Source organism: Branchiostoma floridae, chromosome 12, assembly GCF_000003815.2.
Source record: "Branchiostoma floridae strain S238N-H82 chromosome 12, Bfl_VNyyK, whole genome shotgun sequence".
Classification (NCBI taxonomy): domain Eukaryota; kingdom Metazoa; phylum Chordata; class Leptocardii; order Amphioxiformes; family Branchiostomatidae; genus Branchiostoma; species Branchiostoma floridae.
Window position 1 is genome coordinate 12,098,467 of NC_049990.1, and position 22,561 is coordinate 12,121,027.

Genomic DNA, 22,561 nt, shown 5'->3' on the forward strand with positions numbered 1-22,561 from the left:
TCTCTAATTGTACGTGGGAAGAAGGCATTTTGCCTGTATTGGGTTCTACTAGTCGGTACCTTGTATGCTGCGGGATGGGTCGATCTCGAACTTCTAGCTTGTGGAGCGGGACTCGTTTTGCAGTTAATAGCCAGTTCCCCTGAGTGGTATTTATAAAAAGTGACCAATCTGGCCCTCCGTCGTCTCTCCTGGAGTGTTGGCCACTCAAGGTCGTGGAGCATTTCGCTGACACTGGAGGACCGTCGATACCTGTTTGACACCCACCGGGCAGCCCTACGCTGGACCGCTTCGAGCTTCGCTATATCCTTTGCTGTATAGGGGTCCCAAACGGGACTAGCAAATTCTAGTAATGGTCGGACTAATGTAACATAAGCAAGGTTTTTTATCTTTTTGGATCCTACCTTTATGTTTCTTCTCAGAAACCCTAGGGTTCTGCTGGCCTTGTTGGTGATGTTTGCGATGTGCGTACACCAAGTGAGATTGTAGGTAATTGTCACTCCTAGATACTTGGCTTCCTTGGTTGAGACAAGAGTGTGACCATGAAGTTTGTAGTTCATTGTTTGGGGGACCCTCTTCCTTGTGATATGGAGTGCTTGGCACTTGTCTGGATGGAAACTCATCATCCAGGTTTGCTCCCACTCAGCAAGACGATCCAAGTCTTCTTGAAGTACTTCCTGATCCCTAGTCGAGCTGATAGTTTTGTGTGCCAAGGTGTCGTCTGCAAACAGACGAGCAATAGACGACAAACTGGTAGGGAGGTCGTTTATATATAACAGAAACAGGGTGGGGCCTAGAACAGATCCCTGCGGCACTCCTGAATCTACTGGTACAAAACTTGAAATTGAGCCTTCCACTACTACCGCTTGCCGGCGATCAGTGAGGAAGCTCTGGATCCAGGTCTGCAGCGACCCTGTGATGCCGTAGTAGTTTAACTTATGGATGAGTAGGGAGTGGCAAACTTTGTCAAATGCCTTGCTAAAATCCATTATTAGGGCATCTGTTTGTCTCCCCTGTTCAAGGTCAACAGACAAGTCATCCACAAGTCCGAGTAACTGGCTTTCACAGGAATGGCGGCGTCTGAACCCATGCTGCTCTTTACATATGATTTCATTTTCTTCTACATAAGACATAATCGTACTAGTAACAATATGCTCCATTATCTTACATGGAATACTGGTAAGGGAAATTGGCCTGTAATTCTCAGGACGATAACGTTCCCCCTTCTTATAGACTGGGGTAACATTTGCTGTTCTCCAATCTCGTGGTACGACACCCGTATTGTAGATTTTCCTGCTGAATGTATATATACATGTACATGTTTGTTGATGTTGATATCACGCAAACTTATTTTCTAATGCACATATGGTAAAGGATGTTTTTGAATAAATTGAGTGTTGATAGATTGTAAGAAACATAATGTTGCCTCATTTCTTTGACTTTATTTAAAAAATTTGCTAGGAGTTAAAAACTACATACAATAGTATTTACACAGTGTATTTACATGTCACAAAAATCACTACTGACTGTAGCTAGGAACATGCACAGGGCTTAATATTCTGAGTATATGATTGTGCACTTCAAGGGTTGGAGCCGGGCACCAAATTTTGATGGCGCACAAGTACACTTTTACAATGCAGTTATGTAGTTTATGTATTATAAAACACTAGCATACAACATGTTCTGGACATTTAACTGTCATGAAAAATGATGAAACTTTGAAAGCTTTGTTGTTAAAAATTTTGGAGTTGGGAGTAAGATTTCACATGAATCTGTAGAGAAAAGAGCGCTTCTTTAATTATGTTTTGCTGACATTTTTTCTCTCAATCTGAGTTTATCTTTTCCCACAATTCATTTCAAGCACCTCACCTCACCGCACCTAGTCCCATCCTTATTTCGACCCCTGTATGCATATTTTAACAACCTTACAAACCAGTCAATTCCTTCATGTGGCTATTGCTGACAAACTTCGATCTTAAAAACTCATTCCGACATTTGCTCCATTTGATATTCTTGTAGAAACACGTCAGGTCACCCATGTATAGTCCTTTTTCGAAGAACCAAAATTCCCCCAGCACTCGAAACCAGGCGTTGAAACGAACCCACGAATCTTTCCAATCAGGAAGGACCATGTTACGCGTCTCCCTGGCAACGGCTTGGCGAAAAAGTTCCTCTGGATCGAAACGAGGTTGCGCGTTGAGTCGTCTGAAGTCTGCTGCGTTTCCACTGACGTAGTGACTCTGAAGGTTTGGGTTGAAGTAGTACGTCACTGAAGCAACGTTGGACTCGTCATGGACAAGGTGGTCACACTTAGACATCAGCAATATGTCACTGAACACCTGGTCACCCAACAACTGCCCAGTGTCCTTCCGTTGCCAATGATCCTCCAATGTTTCTCCCCTGAAAGCACCGATGTGCAACACTCTGTCCTTTCCAAACTTGGATTTGAATTCCTTGATGACTTCGTCGAGATCGGAGGCCAGGAATATCCGGATCTCCCTGCCGGGGTGTTTGGCGGCGATGTCGTTTGTGAGACGTTCCACGACTTGAAGGAATTCTTGGAGTTTGGGAGGCGTCTGGTGGTAGAGTTTCATCTCCCTAGCGTGACCTTCTTTCAGTCTCACGTGGACACCTGTAAAGATAATCACAACATGTTGATTTGCGAGCAATAAAGAGAGAGAGTGTGTGTGTGTGTGTGTGTGTTAAATGCAATGTGTACATAATATATGTGTGTAATTATATACGAATAGGTGTGTCTGAAGATATAAACAGTTGGCTTGCGTGAGTGTGTGTGTGTGTGTGAGCGAGTGTATAACATTACATCCTTTCCACACATATTTTTATGTGTCAATATGTTTGTGTCTGTGTGCTTATGTACTATATATATTACATAGACTCACAAATTCTTTGACCCATCGTTACTTAGCGTTGGCCTCTCTAAATCTCTTCTGTATCTTACCTCTTTCTTAAATCTTTATATCGACTTTGTATGTCAAATGAATACAAACTGTGATAAGCAAAATAATCTTTGTAGAAATGCGTATTTAAAAGGTACAATATTTGTTGTTAGTACCTACCTATATTAATGCTGTCCGCCATGTGGTAGGATTGGTAGAAAGAATCCACCATGTTCGTCATTCGAGCGGATGGCTTGAGATAACCGGATATGACGTAATTGACAAGAGCCCGGGTCTCTGCTGTGATTGGTTGGAAGTATTCTGTAACTTTGTTTTTCATGTCGACAAACCGGAAATCCACCAGTTCGCCCCTTGCTTCTGGTTGTGTCAGGTAAACCTAAATTGGAGTCAACAACAACGAAATGAAGAAGAATTCCTATTTCTCATAATTCATAATAATAAAAAGATTGTTGCATTTCCCAGGTGTATCATATTACAGAGTCTATCATCGAAAAATTTTTGAGGTTGTACGTTGATTTTGGTCATTACTTCCTAACTTTTTTAACATTGCCAAATTACAACGTAACGGAGGCAGGCTGTCAGCACTCGATTTCAAGTGCGGAAGAATTGTCGTCACTCGGTTTCCGAGGTGCATTTCTTGGCTAATAACTACGGGAAGCAGCTGCAGACATAAACAACCTACAGACCAAACTTCAACCATATGTGAACACCTATTTGCCACTTGAAAATCAAGACCACAACACGTCAAAGACATGACAAAATTGCTGTTTCAGTACCAAGATCAACAACCAGGAGGCGCAAAATCGTCCTTCCATTGGGATCACTCCACCTACACAATGCAGCGGTTTTTAAAAGATATACATGTATTGTCATACATCATCCGGAGTAAGATCTAAACCTGCCCTCCATTTTTATGGAGGTAATAGCTGGAAGAAATCTACCTACCGAAGGAGTGGTGTAGGGAATCCTATGGGGTCCCATACACACCCGAGTCTTCGCCTCTTGTACGATATCTTCGTTTCTACCTGTACATGTCAGGGAAACATGAAAATCACAAGCGTTAATAGTGCTCATCTAGCAATGATTTACTTAACGCTAGCGCTAGTTCACCTTTATTTGTTGGGTAACCTATATTCGTTGTTAAAAGGTAATTAGGGATACAGTATCAAGTCAAGGTATGTCTCAAATTGCAAGATATTCAATATACGGTTTGAAACCACCGTTGTCTACTTGCTATCCCCAAATACCTTGTTTTTTTTCTATAGACAACGGATACAGGTTACCCCCGCGGATAAAGCTTTAACCCTATTCAGACCGGGCTTTTTTGGTCATCCCTGGACCGGGGGGGGGGGGCTTTTGAGGCCCTCCACTTTGAAGTCCTATAACTCTAAAACGACGTGCCGTAGGGCCACCAAATTTTAAGGACATGATATCGACATAATATCTGACAAGTATTTGACGTTTGACGTTACGTTGACGTAAGATGACGTAATTATGACGTCATCAATTTGATTATATTGGCCAGACCCATGAAAAAAGGGTATTCTCAGAAAACTTCAATTTTTTCTACAAAAATGTAAAAACAAGTGCAGATAACAGAATAATAATGTTTATTACGACTTGCATTGCCAATAGCAACATCAATGACGTCAAAATGACGTCATAAAATGACGTCATGCACATCTAAGATACCAGTTGGGCTCCGCCATATTATATCCACCACCTTGAATTTATGAAAATACTTTTTTTGCAACAAATAATCACAAAGGGCAATGGGAATAGACTCAATTCATTTATTTTGATGGTTTTTGATGAAAAAATACCAGGTAGTTACAAATTTTAAGGGATAATTAGCTTGTTATTCTTGATCTGGCCATACGGTCCGCCATCTTGGATTTGAGGCTGATGACGTCATTGAATTAGCATAATTTATGCATATATAATTATGAAAGATATGCTAATTAATATAAGATTTTATTTATGTAACAAAATAGCAGTAATATAGCAAAAAAATGTGAAAAATACATTGTTAGAACCAAAAATAGTGATTTTTGGCAAAACAGCCTGTCAACAAACGGTTGCCATGGCAACACGAAAATATGGAAAATTTGTCAAACTTCAGGAAATTGTTGCCAACAATATTTTAGGAAAACTCACCAAATTTGGTGTCTCTAGCGTAAGCCGTTCTGGCGTTATAGGACATCGAAGTTGGCGCGGGCCTCAAAAGCCCCCCCCCCCCCCGGTCTGAATAGGGTTAAGGTAAACTAGCGTTATACGCAAATAACCGACTTGTCTCTTAAAACTTACCTCAAGAAAAATGTTGTGAGAAAAATTCTTTCATGTCCGTTTTTTTCCGGACAGGTTAAACCAGTTTATAGCGGTACACCGTACAGGTACCCACCCATATTCTTAACTCGTTGACAACATGTTTTTTTTTTCTTAACAGAAACAGGAGAAAATTAAACTTTGTGTTTAAGAAATCATTTTCTATCAATAAAAAAAAGGAAAGACATTTTGGTAATGTATGCCAGCAACACCGGACAACACTAGCTCTATTGTACGATCCTAAATAAAGAAATGCAATAGATTTGGTACAGTTAAATAAACAAAGTATTTAATAATATACCTTCAAAGTACCACGTCCAGTAGTTCTGACCGTTTCCAGGCGGCCCACAGTAGTCGCAATCAGCCCAAATGACAGTCGGAACGAACCCACGTGCCTTTGTAAGAGAAAGAAATCATTTGACTTTTTCGGATTTGTGCCATTGGTTTCCTTTTATGTCACACTGATGTGCGATGCCTTTGCGTATGAAGCCCAGATAATCAGGTTACTGGAAGCCGTTAAGCGTTGCCAATTAATCAAAAACCAAAGTACTATAATCCCTTTCACAGAGGTATGCATGTGCGGCGACAGGAATTCTAGGTAATATGTCAAAGGGCCAGGTCCCGAAATTGAAAACAAAACCGTCTGGACATTGTTATGCAAATCAAAACAATGGTCGACACAAGGAATGTTTACAAAATTTGGGACCTTACCCTTTGACACATTACATGTAGAATTCCTGTCGCCGCACATGCGTTCTTACCTGTGAAAGCGGTTATTGCTAAAAGGTGCATGTAAAAGAAAATTTGCAGCGATAAAAAGGTGTAATGATGTTCGCTAATTGGAAAGATATTATAGAATATGTAAGTTGAAGGTTTTGCGCAACTTTGTGACATTTTCAACGGTGAATTGTGAGTTTAATTTTTTCAACTAGAAATGGGCGATTGGCCTCCCTTTTTGAAAGTCGGGCACAATTTGGTACATTCCAGTTGGAATTTATATTAAAATCACTTTGTAAAACAATACTAGTACAATACTCTGAGATTTAACGAAATAACACCAAGACATTGGCAAGATGGTCCGTTGTATTGGTACACTTGGTATAACAAGTTACTACTAGTACTCTCTGTGTCTAAGAAGAAATATGAGACACTTACAAGACATGTTGTGATGTCGTCTATCGTCTGCAAAACCATGGAGGCAAAGCCGAGCCCATCACAACTGCCTCCTACAGAATTCTCGACCACACAGGCGATGCTCTCGTTCTTCCCTCTGGGGTTGTGGTGAATGACAACTGGTTTGGGGGTCTGCATAACCATGTTTGTGTACCGAATTGCTGAAATGAAGACATGTAGAGAATTTTTACAATACATATCATGCCGCTTTGTCGTGACGAGCTACGTAGCTAGCTATTAGGCCACATCGCCTTAATGTTATGGATGACATCCTCTGGACAACCCAAAACTAATGCGCACGGACGAAAAAAAAATAAAAATCCAGCAAAACTAAAAAGTGCTGCTAAACCACGGGACTAAACATCCAGACCATTCTTTCCCAGGCTTCGTTTGTCTTATGTTCAACTTCAGTAAGACTGTGAGACACAATCATTTTTACCGCCATTTCAATCAAGCTTTTACCGCCATTCTTGATTTAAAGACAGAACAAGCAAGGGTGCTGTGTCCCCATTGAAGCCCTGATCATGTGCCTCCACCCCCCACCCCCACACTGGAGAGTAGGTCCTCCGGTAAGAATAAAACTGACCAGGGATGATATGGGGCGACATAAGGCCACATTTTTTTTAAAACAGGCGAAGATCAATATTAATGTGCGCGCGGATGTCATTCATGGAAAATTAAGTCAGCGTGGCCTAAACTAATCTTCACAGTGCTGATGTGAGCAACCTGCTTTTTGTGCCGGTTGTCCTGATTGGCTGGTGCCGAGTTGTCCTGATTGGCTTGGGCTGAGTTGTCTGTTATAAAATCTGACGTGTTGTCGCAGACTCAACTCAGTTTATCGTCCACTGTTTGCTATGTGCTACCCATGCGTGAACCACTTGTTTTAACGTATCCGAGCTCATTCATCTGACAGTTTGTAGGTTTGCGAACAGGAAGAATGTAGATGAAGTAGTAATTCAGACTTGACAGAAGCCTAGCTACGAATACTTCATCTTGAATCAATCAAAAATATTGGAATACTATCGTGCCATCCAATTGCCATGCATCTATAGTTGGGATTTTTATGCAAATTGCGATTTTTATGCAAACGATCAGGTGTAACGTTACGACAGTATGTGGAAACCTGTTTTATCAGCCTATTAGCGAGGAAAGCATTTATTAGGCTCCGCCCCCATTCCTTGTGTTTTGCTCGGTGATAAGCATATGTGTTGCACATAGCAGAAACGTCACATTCTCAATACATATGTTACGACGAATTTCACAGAACTTTGCACATAGAATATCATTTCGTAAAATTTATACACAGGTAGTCTACATATTATAACTCTGCGCAAACTGTACTCCACAGACTACAATCCGGTAGTAACTGGCTAAATTTTTGTATACATACTGTTGACCAGGGAAAAAGTTGTTTACCTCTGAAGCCGTAAGAAATGTAGCCTGCTGTGAAGTAAATGCATCCCGCAGCAAGCAGGAGTACAACGAGGAGTGATATCGGCCTGCGGTGTTTCAGCAACATTTTCGAGGGAAAACTATGCCGAATCTCGGTACACTGATCCGCCATCCTGTAACGTTACAGCGGAGCGATCTACTCGAATAAAACCGGTCAGACTACTGGGTACAATTTATAGACACCGGGCCAGTTTGGGAGAAACCAATCGTTGAGGGTGGTATTATAATGAAGAATTGACCAAAAAATATACATAGAAATGGTTAATGGGGAAATTGCACAACGATCGAGTGGCACAATGAATGAATGAATGTCTACTTAAACCAAGGAGGTTGAATAAAGGAAACCGACAGACTATTCTTGGGCAACTTTGACAAGAAACGACATGTTCTTGAAATCTAAAGATGTCGTTCCGACTGAATGGTGATTTAGAGATATAGAACAGACTGCATCATTAAATCATTCCGCGCTATTTCCCCCACTAATTAGTATGGTTGATAAAGTTGTAACATCTACTTAAGTTCACCGGCTGCGGTATTTTCAAATCATAGTTAGTTCAACATTTGTTTTGTTTGTAACGCTACAGCACAATTCTTATTAAATAATCTCCCTATACTAGTCACATTTTTTGAAAAAAAAATGAAAATGTAGTCCTATTGTCTTTTCGACCCTGTCGTATTGGAAGGCGGGGCCCATCCCTCTCCTTCCACTGCCTTTTACCTCTCCAACCGAAGTCAGACACAGACATTTGCGGCAAATATCAACTCGGTGTTTGTTTATTCTATCAGCGTGAAGAGACCTGAAAAATACATGTGTATAGAGGAGTATTCCGTGCTATAAAAAGAAAGGTTCTTTGAGTAATTTTTCACTTCTAAGATATCCAACCGTACGTTTTTCACGTTGACGGAGAGGTTTATTGAATGTCCTCTTCCGGTTGCCGAGACGTCCGATACATCACTTGCCACGGTCCAAGGACGCCACTGTTACTCAGCGGAATAAAGTAGAACTGCAACTAAATTTGTCAGGCAGTCAGCTGTAAAGGTGACGTGCATCATAATATCAATACGCTGGCTAGAAAACTTGTTAATCAATCTTATCGCTTATTCATAATATCTAAAAACCGACTTGTTATACCGCCATACAGAAAGTTCAAGCCTTCATGGCGTCACGATAAAGTTAGAAATGGCTGTTTTAACCTCTTTGAACAACGTGAATAAGTTCTAGAAGTTTCTCGGGAACGGTCGCACTAATTTTCACTGAGGATAAAAACTGTGTTCTGCGGTCTCAAGGTGACGAAGACGCTGATTGGTTATGTCAATGTACATACTGATCCCATCGATGTTACCGCACATCAAAGAATGTTATGTGCTGATTGGTTACGGAAAATTAATTGGCCAATCAACGTGCAACTATTATTACAATGCAGTCAATTTGCTGCATTTATGTCATTGACTGCTAGGGGTCGCTCTTAGATAATCAATGAAGAATCGTATTTGTACTACTGCATTACTCCTGTGTCGTTCTTTTTTAATCCGCTAAGTGGCGCAATTGACACATAGGCACCCGGATTGTTTCCAACGAGTTGTTTTCGTCGAGCCAAGCCTTGGTCGAGCGGAAAAAAGTTGAGGCATCGGAAATACTACATTAATGTACTTTTGATGGAAAGAAGCAACTCACACGGCTTCTTATTTTCCTGAATATGGGTAATGTTTATAGTGAACAGTTTAAACTTTGTTTCAACACAAAGAAAGAAACTCACCATAAATTTTCGGCCGAATACTCCGACCTTCATCAGATGAATGATTCGTGACTAAAATCTGACAATCAATATCCCATTGTTTTCATGCTGTAATACAATATTCATGATCAGTCACTATGGCTTGTTTCACTCGAGAACTTGAATACAATAATCCAACAAAAAATGACATAGATGACAAATCACCATATTCTATATAATATCTCATTGTCGGACTTAACCAAAGTCAAACCAACTCTACCTGTCATGATTAAAACACTCTGCTCAACAGAGTTCATAAAATTGTACATAAATAAGATATACCACAGAAAAATCTTATTTCTTACAGTATACATATTATAGCTTGGCAAAATGTACTTTGATAAAAATATTATCACTTGTTTCCATCATCGTATCTTTCCATGTTAGAGTTAGCTTGAGGGTAATAAAATAGCAATGTCCAAAATACTAGTACCACTTAGAACTTGTAGGATTGTTCAATGAATGTTAGACACCAAGGCAATAAGACACACAATACATAAGTTTTGTCACTGACAAAAGATAATGAATGTTGTCTGCAGCATCTGACCATCTACAAATTAAACTTACACTGTATGCAGTTATGATTGCTTCAGTAACTTTTTGTATCAGGAGCCTTTACTTAATATATGTAAAATAGAATAAGGTGACAAGGAATAAAGCAATTCTTTCCAGAAGTGCAACTCTACCTCTGTATGGTTACTATAGATATGTAGAGAGAACCTTAAGTAGGCACAAAGATTTGATACATAACATATGATTGTATACTAGTATAATATATTGGTTGTGAATTTTAAAAAACCCTGTTATCCAGTGACCCAACCTGATGAAATTATCAAGATATTTTATGATTATATTAGGGATACACTTGAGAAATTCAATCTAATGAGAAAAATAAACTGTTATCCAACTTGAGTCATTTCAATCACAGAATTTGTGAGAAAAGTGAAGGAAGCCATCTACATGTACATCTGAACACACCAACCTTCTAGATTCTCGTCTACAGCACCTGGGTCAGATAGCTGAGAAGATTGAGAGATTCAAAGATTCTGGTGAATGAAATTTGCTAAGTTGGAGAACATTTTTTTCATGATTTTATTTACCAAGACAGATGAACTTTCATGCTAATATTATAGTTACACTATGGACACACTTGAGAATAGTATGTTGTTGGTAGTTAATGTATAATCTATTTTGTAGCCAGCATGGTTGATGTGAAGATCTGCTGCAGGACCTGGGGGATGTTCTTGGTGTCCAGGCAGACAAAGGCCTTTCCTGCTGGGAGACTTCGAGTCAATCTGCAGGCAGAAAATAACAGTTTTGTCATAAGGAATAACGTAACTTATAGGACCAAGTTGATTTGATTATATGGATGACATGAGCATGTAAATAGAAGAAGTCTTTAGGAACTGACCTAGTCAAAGATACCCTTAGCTTGCTAAGGGACTTTCAGAAACTATGCCCAAAGGAAAACTCGAATTGGCAGGCAGAACAAAATTATACTGATTTCACAAGTTAAAACACATCTGAAATAAACAATTGAGAACTGAAAATTTTCACTTTTCTGACTGATGCCACAAACTATGGCCCCTCATACCCGAAAGCAAACCTGATTCAAACCACTTTTTTTCATGATGACAATTTGCAAATATGGCTTATCACAAAACTTTTCAAGACTACCTCTATGGCTGGTTCAGAAAAATTAGACAGGAATCCATCATGGTGAGTTCATGATGACAATCTTGGCTTAAGAAAACGGATGAAACAGTTTTGCTTTTTGCATCATGAACATAGCCTAATATATTATCAGTACATGCCTTTCTGCCTGGTCTCCCAGTGTTCCAATGAACAAGGCGAAGGCATTAACGTTCTCATCTGCTGTCAGTGCCTTTGAGAAGAGTCGGGGAGAGATGCCGTATCTGTCCAGGTTAGCATCGCTTAACACGATCACAAAGTACTCATCTGCCTCATCCTGGAATACAGCAGGGAAAATACAACACATTTCATCATTAGAATGTACATGTATCTTCTTTGTGCAATTAGAAAATCTTACACATTTATAACCAGGGGTGCCTAAGCATTTGCACGAACCCTATGAAATTCGTACGAATATTATGTGATACACACGAACCACTATGCGAAAACGCACAAATATTATGAAATTTGTACGAATTGATTTGTGCGTATTTCATAAGATTTGTGCATTTTTGCATAGTGATTCGTGCAAATTTCATAAGATTCGTGCGCTTTTGCATAGTGATTTGTGCATATCACATAATATTTGTACAAATTTCCTAGGGTTCGTGCAAATGCTTAGGCAGCCTGTTTACTGAGTTTATGTTACATTTTTGTAATCAGTTCAGTTCAGTTTTTCTTATGTCATACAGTATACATGTACTTTTGTTGACTTTATGTTATTTGATGGTTTTAATTTGTAATGTTGATGGACGACTCCAGGAAGAATAGAGTTATGATAATAATTGTAACTCTAATTGGAGATCGAAATAAACAAACAAACCCCTGAAAAATGTCTTCAGAAGCAAGAAGTTGAACATGTACATTGTACATTAGTAGTATACAGGCTAGTATATATACTTTGCATGCAAGTTGCCATATTAGGACAATGTCACAAATTCCCAACCATAATTAGTTACAATGTACACTCACGTAGGCAGGAAGAATACATTTGACAAACATATAGAAGATATGCTTACAAAAGAGCCCAGTCTACTGAAAGAGCTACAAGTAACAGACGTCAAACATAATGTAGCCCTACTCATACCTTTACAATGTTGGAGATGGCATGTTCTGTGGCCTCTAAAGTGTGGTCTCCACTCATACAGAACTGGGAGTGGGCATGCATAGTCTGAAAAATGGAACACTTGTGATTAGCTGAACAAAAGTGTCAACAGTTGGGTGGGTGGCGTAGCGGCAGGATGTCTGATCTGGAACCCAGAGGTCCGGGGTTCAAATCCACTGATATGTCATTGATCGTTATCCTTGGGAAAGGCACTTCACTACATAGAAAAATACAGATACTTGTTGTTCGAGTTGCATACCTTGAGTGCATCCAGTCTGTCCTTGTTGTTTTGTGGCATCTTCTTCTCTGTGATGACAGGAATGTTGTAACCATCTCCAGAGTGACCATAGATCTCAAACTGGTAATGGAAAAAGTGAGGTAGTGAGAAATACTCTACATTTCATTACATAACAAAACGTAACATTAAATACTCACAAGATAAGACACAAAAGTCACCTAACATGGTTGGAAAATGTCCAATGGTTGAATGGTTATCAGTCAAATAGTATCTTTGTTTCAGAAATGTAGCAGTATAGCAGAAAACAGGGAAAAATTAATCTAAAACTTGAACAAACTTAAAAGGCAAAATATATTACATTCTTCTAGATAATAAATATTTGTATGAACTCTATCCCACTATCTTGCATTGCCTAATATGACAATGGGTGGTTTCTTGAATGCATTTCAGTAACTGCCTAAACATGGACTTGATTTCAATACAGCCTGTACTATTTTTCTCATGCAATTAATATCTTCAAAGAGTTGAAGATGAAATCTACCTTGAATTTCTGCTCGTACCCCTCGAAAGCCTCCATGACCATACAGGCGGCCTCCATCATTCTCTCCAGACGTCCGTCCATCCCGTTAAAGCGGTACATGCTGCCGCTAACGTCCACGACAAGACGTAACCTCTTGGGTTTCTCCTGTGGGGCGCCCAACTGATTTGGGGGAATAGGAAGAACACTATGATCATGTTTGTCAAAATTATTTGTTCCCTTGTTTAGAACATTGTAGTGCCTAGTGACACATATGGCAGCAAGTTTCTTTGCTGTTTCAGTAGCAGGGCATATTTTTACACAGAGGGTTTGCTAGCCATTCCCTTTTTACTTGGGACCCCCATTGGACATCTCAGTATTGTAATTACGATTTTAAATCCATAATATAACAATTGTGTTAAAAAAATTCTCAAAATTTGTGATAAACTTGTGACATCAGTCTAGCACTTGACAATCATCTAATTTCAAAGGTCACGGAAAAGTCTCAGTGCCATTTTAACCTGTATAACTTTAAACTACCATTTCAAAGAATACAGAATGCTTCCTTTAAAGCGCCCACAGACTTCAGCAGGTTAACATATTTTGTTATGGCGTATTTTATTACCTGGATGTCTAACCTACATCGACGTATATTGTTATTTGTTATTGGGTGGGCCGACTAGTCTCTCTTGGCAGCCAGGGGCTGAATTGCGAGGAGCTTACAATAGGCTAGGGCAGGGCTATATCGCAAGGGTCTGGAGCAGTTGCCATTTGGGTGCTAACTCAGGTGACCTCAATACAACAGTAATTGCCCCAGTTGTGGCCATAGCACTGTAGGGTTGAACCACTCACACCGGGAAGGACCCCTACTCTTTTCGAGCAAGACTTTGTAAGACTGTATACCTCAGGTTCCTGTTCCCCCCTCCTTTTGTAGATAGCCTTCTCCCCCGTCAGTCCTTCAATCAGTTTAGCCTCGTCCAGGTCCCCTGATGTCTGGTGCTTCAGCCACTGGCGCTCTTTACTCTTAGCCTGGATACAGTTTAAACATCATGATTATTGTTTACACCACTGCAGTTGTTAAAAACTTCAAATTGATTTCTTATTCTCACACATACAGCTGTAGATAGCATAACATCAACTCTCATAATTCCACCAGTTGCCAGAGTCTAAAGTGATTCAAAGAATGTAGCATTTGATTCAGAAATTCTAAAATATGTACACTTCAGATACTTAGGTGTTGAAGACAATCTTGAGAGGACCTCTATAACTGTAAACATTTTCTTGGTGTCCGAGTATCATGGCCCACATGGGAATTATAATAGTGGATGCTACCTATCAACATAAAACAGTCAACATAAAACTGTCATCTTAAAGTGTTATGATATATTCATTCTAATGGTTTTGTGACACTGTAAATATGTCTCCTGTGTATGCAATATTCTTCAGTACAAAATTGTTTCACCCATTAACTTGAAAGCACTACGACAACCTGATTTTTTCTCCTACTGTAAAATAAAACCACAAAAGTATGTATATATTACAATGTATATAAATAGACTTAGAGTAAGTCTCCATATCTTACCTGCAGACTGTCCAGGATGACACGTAGAGACTGCACCTGTCTCTTCACTCCTCCTGAGATCTTCTCATACGACTCAGCATCATACTTACTCATCTTTATCTCTCTCAACCTGAAACAATAGATCTTGTCAACTTCTGGAATATGATTGTTTCAAAGTGAGTGCATCAGTGAGGGACAGAAAAACAAAAGCAAACTTGCAAGGTTGACCTATTGCTAGAGTACAATGGAATCCAACATGTACTTCTTACCTTTCTTCAAAAGCTTTCTTGGCCATTTCTCTGGCTGCCCTTTTAACCTGATCCAAAAAAAGGGGAAAAGAAACATTTTAATGATAATAATGATCATAATAGAGTAGAAAAGACTATATCTACGAGGGGGATCACTGCGCGACACTCAACTGGCTCCATTTTACACCTGGTCCATTTCACACCTGACTCAGTTCAAACACCTTTAAATCAAAAACCAAAATTAGTTCAGAGCTGTTTTTTGCAACATTACCCATAGAGATATGAATCATTACATATGCAAAATTTCATCTAGATCAGACAACTGGAAGTGGGTCAGGTGGATTACTTCTTGAACGCCCCTCGTATCAGTGTATGTTCAACAATGTTTGTGTTTCTACTTCTAGTAAGAGCAAGGAGGTTATATATGGACATCTATATGTACTGTGTGCATTCATTGCATGTAAGATATTCCAAGCTGTATATTGCTACAAATGTACCATGCAAATCTACTTTCATTGCACTTGTAAGTATCGCAATCTGTGTGGGACATGCCACATGGGAATACAAGGAATACTACTTCAACCATTGCTTCATCTTCATATGATGTAGCATGATTTTCCACTGGATGGCTGTTCACACAACATATATTGAATTCAGCACCAAGGACAGACCTTGATTAGACTAACATTTTTCTAATCCTTTTACATGTTACAACATGTACTATGTAAAGGAAAGAAGTGTGTTACCTCCTCTGGAACCTGTTCTTTCTCCCAGTCAGGTACCTGGTACACAGGGTTTCCCCCATCCAGTCTGTAGGGACCACCAATACCTCCTAACCCTGCTGTATCTCTGCCACCTGGGGAGACATTATGGGGAGACATTATAGAATCACTATATAATAGTCCATGCAGGTAGATTATTTTTAGCCTAAGAAATGTCAATCTTTTACAGCCCAATCAAATTAAAAGAAGTGCAAGCAAACTATATAAACAACAGTGCAGAGCCAGCGGAGTAAGATTTATCCAGAATTATTTGAAACACCTGCATGGTATACATAGGAAAATATATTACATAATGTCTAGAAATAAGAGGTTGGTAGATGCTACTTATCATTGCAGGCTAAAATGTGACCCGATGAAATATGATACTACATTGCAGTGCTAGACTACATGGCATTTTAAAAGACAAAATGATGTAAGTTGTTACCTGTTCCACCTGCCCATGTGTTCCCACCTACATGTGGAGCACCTGTAGGATCCACCTTTCCATGTTTGGGGCTTTCTGGTTTCTTCCCAAGTTCACGTTCATAGGTTACCTACATACGCCACAAAGAGTCCAAATAAAGTTGTGTGTCTGCCAAGCATAGAATACTAACAGACATTCTTTGTTTCAATATTCTCTATAAGGATTATACCTTTCAAACAAAAGCAACAAGTGAGTGAAAATGCTTTCAGTTAGAGAAACACATTTGCACCTGAAGGGGTCTGCCATCCTGTTGACCAATCATGTGCCTCCATTCCCCAAGGGACCTCTCCAGATTGGCCAATCCCGTCTCCCACAGCCTGACACACCCTCCTGCGTCCACGGTAACCAGCCCCTCACGGCTGGCTGTTGCCATGACAACGTTGACATCAGACATGTTGGCCAGCCAGGAGACATACGGAGACACTGATTGGGCTCTATAAATAGCAAAACATATGGCACAAATCATATAATGTTGCAAGGATATATTTGTCTAAGATTACGACAAAAAAATCAGCAATTTTTTCCTGAGTTGTTTAAGTCTTGATGCAATACAATTTCATTGAATGAGCAACACGGATATTTCTAAGAAGTGATATCAAACCTCACCTTGGGATTGGAATATAGCGAACCTTCTTGGCACCCATGTCTACAACTTCTAGTAAGCCAGCAAAACTGTGGGTCAGGTGACCAAGTTCTCCTATAAATAAAGTCTAGATTTAGTTCCAAAAACATGTTTCCCTCTCAAAATATAGATATAGTCAAACCTGTCTATAGTGGGCACTCAGGGGACTGGAGAAATGTGGCCACTATAGACAGGTGGCCACTATAGAGAAAACGATGATCTATTGACCACGAGCAATAAATGACATGATTTCAGTACTGACTATAATCTTTTTCACCAAGTAACATTGTCTCGATCATCTCAACATCCAACTGACCCTGCCAAAGTCAAATCTACCAAAAATGATTGATATTTCCATGCGCAGTTATTTAAAATTTGATTATTTAGAAATTCTCAAACAGAACCTTTGAGTTCTTTCGGTGCCTTCCAATGAGGAACAATCCTGACGACTTGTCCTGAGCCAGGGAGGACCTCTGTCTCTCTGTTGGGAGGTTTGGGTCTGCCCTTAAAGAACGGGTCTTGCTTGGTGGGGTCTTCATTTTCATCCTCTGCTTTTCTCGGGAAAGTGTAAACTTCATTCCCAGACTGTGAAAAGAAAGAAGAAAAAATGATCTATTATTGAAAGCATTCATCATATCAACCTTATTCATGGCATATATCCCTCTATATATTGCCATTTACCTAGAAATTCATTTGAGACCCGGCTCGCCAGAATGTGTTACGGAAATGGGGTCTTCTGATTGGTTGATGTTGCCTTGCTATATGGTAATTCAGGTTAAGTCCTGATCGATTCAGTTCAAGTTTTGTAAAGTTTAGTCTTTCATTCCAAATGTTTTAGCCATCACATACAGAGGTGAATCAAAAATGAATGCTGAATTTCAAAATCTTACCAGTAACTCGGGGAAGCCAATGATAATGGAAGCATAGTTGGCCTCGTCTCCGACAATCCTGTTGGGAGAACTGATCTTCTGATCCAGCGCTGTGCTCAGCTGACTGTCAGAGAGACCTTCCCTTCCGACCGCATTCACTTGAGCAGGCTTCACAAGGAGAGTTTCCTGGCCAACTAGCAAACAGACAAAAAAGAGTGGATTTTTGTTTGCAAATCTTATGCTGAAAGAAGCCTTTAAACATATAACGTTATTGCGTGCACCAATAGGATCGTCTCATCTGTTGTGTTCACTGATTTAAATCATCACTAACTCAAACTGTATAAACCAATGAGCAGTTTTGTGGTGCAACTATAATCATTATAGTAAAATGCATCCATCAAAAATGTTTAAACAAGCTTTCAACATTAGATGATAAGAGGACATTAATAATAAATTTACGATTTTTGCCTCTTTTGAACTATTCACAATCATTATACTGCATACTGTATTTTCAATATTCTTTCACTTTATCTAAATTGTGATAGCTACATTGTGTGACAAATTAAAGCAGGTTGCTAGCATTAGATAAAACTATCATGTACAAAAGCTTACCAACTATCCCATCTTCATTGATGGCATGTAATTGGCTCACAGGAGAACCTTCATATGGTCTTGTTAGGAGAAACTTCCTGGAATAAAGTATTTCATATACATATCTTCAGTATACAAACTGTTTTTGAGCAATCTGTATGAAATTGCACATATACATTCAAGGAACTCGCTGAATATCTAACTACAGGTACGAGTAGCTCTTTGCAAAACCTTGGACATAGCAAGTTTTTGGTTATTTCCTTTAAAAAAATCATAATTGATAAGACATCACAACAGAAAATGACACCATTGTACATTGTATTCACAAAACAATATTAAGATGGCAACTCCACAGTTACAACTCATGTACATTGGTACTTATGAGATTCTTTACATAAAAGATACTGAATGTCCTACTTGTTTTTATCTGCATCTGTGAGCAGGAAGTGATCAGCTGAAACCAGGTGGACGTCTGCTATGGTCAGTGGGACGGACACAGAGTAGGCCGTACCATCCAGGACATTCACCACGTCCAACTTGTTCCTGTTAGGACATTCCATAAATTCTGTATCTGTATCTATATAGCCGGTATAACCGCCGTTCGGCATAACACACCAGCTTCGAAATATGTTTTATCTATAACATTCTATTCATTACTGCTGTCATTGACATTTTATGACATGTATCCATCAATGGTAGTTTCTATAACATTGTGGCATGTCATTATTCGTAGTGTTTTTTATAATTTTGTTTTTCAATTTTAAGGAAGCTACTTTCAAATTGATATTACGTACAATACATGCAATGCTATGCTTCATATAAAATGTCATAATGTTGGAAGGGGTTGCAAGTTGCAACCACCAAGATTTGGACATTACAGTAATTCACTCTTAATTGTTATGCATGTATATTATTCATATAATATGAAAAGTAAAAGGGAAAAGAAAACATTGAGTTATTCAAATTCAGCAACTTCTTTCTACTCTGAAACTTCTTACCCATTTTCTTGAAAGAAGACGACCCAGTTCTCATCAGCAAATTCAGAGCACATTTTGTACTTCTCCTTAAGTGTGAAAAAAAAAAGAATTAGTGTTAAGATATTATGTCTTATTGTATCTACTAGTATATGATAGTATCAAGACTTATTATTACCAGACAGTGTCAAATGTTTCCATTTTCACATCATATATATAAATAATTGTACCATCTGAGGAACATTTTAAGGAATTAATACAGGTAATGATACTGAACAGTAACTGTTGCTGCATTTCAAGATGGTAATACATTACTTTCCATTGGACATCTGTTCATACAACATTAGTTCAGAACCAAGGACAGCACTTCACTTTTTTTCTAGATTAGACAGCAAATGCTTAAAAGAGTACTTAAAAGAATGAGCGAATAACTTTTAAAGATCAGTCCTTCAGAAATCATATAAAATGCATCCAACTTAAAGATTGGTCTGGCTTTTTTCACTCATAAATTAGATGTATTACAAGCTTCAGGCCCATTAAATCATTGTTACCTGTTCACTGAAGTAGCTGGAGACCTTCCTTGTAGCATTCTCCACCACATTGGTGAGAAACAGTCTCCTGAGGTCCCCTGTCATGCTGTCAATCAGTAACACTACATTGGTCTGAAACAGTGTTTAATATATAAACATTAGGTGGAAGTTACAGTTACTAACAGTGTTTCTCTTTTCTACATCTTCACTATACTGTGATCATAAACTAAGATTCCTTTTGTAACCAGATTCATTTTGTGGCTCTTAAAACACATACACCTGGTATGTAGTACTCATTTTCCTTTTTGTAAATAATTTGGGGGATTTGTAGTTGTAATTTTTCTTTATATGAATACATGTAATTTGAGGAATATCTCATTGACACCATAGTGCCTTTCAAGAACTTTGAAGGCAATAAGAAATCTAATGTTATAAAAACTAATATTATAAGCAAATTCCACAAAGCAAATGGTTGGAATCCTTCCTATTGACTACCATTTGAACTTTTCACTAATGTTGTCTGTTTAAGACAAACCTTTTCTTCATGTAGAAGCACCTGGCCTTCTAAGGGACCTCCGAGCGCTGCCACCTTCACACTGGGCTGCCATGACCTCAGACCGGGAAAGACATCGTAAAGGTCAATCTGTCGTATGGTCTTCCCATTGGTGTTCATACTGTAGACTGAGATGGGGTTCAGGGTGGTCACATGAACTATGTCAGACGCGGACCCTGAAAAAAACAAAAATGATGGATTACTTTCATTATAACAACTTAATATTGTAAACAATGTCATTTGAATGTACATATACATGTACCAGATATGAAAATCCTTACTGAACCTCCTATCTATATTGATTGTATAAAATAGAGCCTTAGTGTAGTACATAATAGATTTATGTTATCAGTTAGTAGTCTGTTCAGGCGTCTGTTGCAACAATCTGGATTTGTTTCACATTGTATACTGTGTTTCTTCAAATATTGCATATGCTTAAACCTACATGTATTCTTACGTTACCAGTTTAGTTCTACTATATAGCTAGTTGTCTTATACAATATACTTGGTTTCTCTTATATTTATTTATATTGTACTTATACAATATACTAGTACTTAGTTTGCCTTACATTGTACTCTTTTACAAATGTTGTGCAATAAACTTTGACTTGACTTGACTTGACTTTAAAAAGCTTCATAGAGATGCAAGGAAATATATCATTATGATAGTCTCAGAAGCTCTGTAACCTTTTGTACTCTGTTACTAGCTTAACCCTTGTCCAGCTGGTGTTTTTTCACCAATATACCCTCCCTGTACTGACTGCTTAACCTGATTGGCTGTTCATATCTGCATGTGACCTGTCCTTGGTACTGATTGGTTGATTATATCTGCTTGTCACCTGTCCACCTATATCATTTGTGCTAACTGGATGCTCATGTCTGTATGTTACTATTCTTGTTACTGATTTGCTGTTCATGTCTAAGCATGACTGTCCTTTGTGCTGATTTCTGTCCTTTGTGCTGAATTTTGTCCTTTGTGCTGATTTCTGTCCTTTGTGCTGATTTGCAGTCCATGGCTGCATGTGTCCCTGCTGCTTATTTGTTGTCCCTGTCTGCATGTGACTGTCCTTGGTGCTGATTGGCTGTTCATATCTGCATGTGACTGTCCTTGGTGCTGATTGGCTGTTCATATCTGCATGTGACTGTCCTCGTCACTGATTGGCTGATCATGTCTGTATGTGACCTCTCTTTGGTACTGATTGATCTTAATGTAACTATCCCTGATCCTAATTGGCTGTTCATGTCAACTGTTCTTTGTGCTGATTGGTTGCCCATGCCTGCCTATGACTTCAGGCTATAACAAGTAAGCATTCTGCATTATGACAGGTTTTACATGTCCTACCTTTGGTGACTGCCACATCCCCAATGATGTTGGTCTCGTGGGTGGGGATGTACCAGTGGGCCACCAGCTCACTAAACTCTGTAGACCTGTCCTCCATTCTCTCCATTGGGAACTTGTACAGAGGCATTGTCACAGGGCCCTTCATTGGGAAATATAGGAAAAGATTTTCTCAGTTAGTTTACAGATTGGTACTTCTGTGGCATAAGCTGAACTGTAACAACAAAAACAAGGACTTTCTCCAACAATGGAGCCAATTGAGGGGGGGGGGGTCGGGGTTGGGTTGGGGGGTTTAGGCGTTTCATGACCATATTATAAATGTGATCAAATAAAAAGGGGTAAATCCAACCAAAAATAAGTTGGTAGACATCACTGTTTACAGTGTAAAGCATAATCATATCAAATGTATTGTTTTTAGAGTTTATCAACTTCTTTAAAATAATATTGTCCTAAAATTGCAGTTACTCACATAAATGCTACATTTAGTAGAGGGATGTTTCCCAATTATACATGCATCCTAGCAAGATGGGTAACATTAATGTACATAATGTACAGTATAGTTGTTTAAGTTTGTCACAAACACTTACCCTGATCTTCAGATGTCTCTCCTCCTCCACTGGACATAGAAGTTTCCTCTTACTGCTGCCTCCAGTCTGGATGTTCCATTGAGAAACAAGTTTGGGGGCCGGTAGGGTGAATCTATGACAAATACATTTCATGCATTTGTCAATGTCAACCCTCAAAGTGTGTATGGTCAAGCACAAATAGGAATTTCTCCACCTATAGTTGGATTGTTCAAATATCGCACAATCTCCACAGAAATTAAGCTTGGGAATA

At 39.0% G+C, this 22,561-nt stretch overlaps 2 protein-coding genes across 2 annotated transcripts in view; both read right to left on the minus strand.

The window, feature by feature from the left end:
• Positions 1–1,359: 1,359 nt before the first annotated feature.
• Positions 1,360–8,027, minus strand: LOC118426902. The gene is made up of 6 exons (XM_035836497.1): positions 7,830–8,027; positions 6,396–6,574; positions 5,542–5,635; positions 3,861–3,940; positions 3,075–3,291; positions 1,360–2,629 (listed from the first exon to the last, which is right to left on the minus strand). Exons 1-6 carry the CDS (start codon positions 7,975–7,977, stop codon positions 1,923–1,925), a joined length of 1,425 nt encoding a protein of 474 aa, XP_035692390.1. The 5' UTR covers positions 7,978–8,027; the 3' UTR covers positions 1,360–1,922.
• A 1,518-nt stretch (positions 8,028–9,545) lies between these two features.
• The window catches only part of LOC118427357 (von Willebrand factor A domain-containing protein 8-like), a 29,237-nt gene continuing 16,221 nt past the window's right edge, over positions 9,546–22,561 (minus strand). The window contains exons 22-42 of the mRNA XM_035837103.1: positions 22,312–22,423; positions 21,728–21,866; positions 20,368–20,561; positions 19,854–19,964; positions 19,327–19,391; positions 18,746–18,871; positions 18,350–18,426; positions 17,759–17,931; positions 17,273–17,453; positions 16,853–16,943; positions 16,476–16,680; positions 16,208–16,316; positions 15,748–15,857; positions 15,023–15,069; positions 14,775–14,883; positions 14,096–14,221; positions 13,217–13,375; positions 12,697–12,795; positions 12,420–12,503; positions 11,455–11,609; positions 9,546–10,935 (exon numbers count right to left, since the gene is read on the minus strand). Coding sequence (XP_035692996.1) covers positions 10,827–10,935; positions 11,455–11,609; positions 12,420–12,503; positions 12,697–12,795; positions 13,217–13,375; positions 14,096–14,221; positions 14,775–14,883; positions 15,023–15,069; positions 15,748–15,857; positions 16,208–16,316; positions 16,476–16,680; positions 16,853–16,943; positions 17,273–17,453; positions 17,759–17,931; positions 18,350–18,426; positions 18,746–18,871; positions 19,327–19,391; positions 19,854–19,964; positions 20,368–20,561; positions 21,728–21,866; positions 22,312–22,423 — 2,581 coding nt within the window. The 3' untranslated portion in view covers positions 9,546–10,826. The remainder of the gene's footprint in view (positions 10,936–11,454; positions 11,610–12,419; positions 12,504–12,696; positions 12,796–13,216; positions 13,376–14,095; positions 14,222–14,774; positions 14,884–15,022; positions 15,070–15,747; positions 15,858–16,207; positions 16,317–16,475; positions 16,681–16,852; positions 16,944–17,272; positions 17,454–17,758; positions 17,932–18,349; positions 18,427–18,745; positions 18,872–19,326; positions 19,392–19,853; positions 19,965–20,367; positions 20,562–21,727; positions 21,867–22,311; positions 22,424–22,561) is intronic.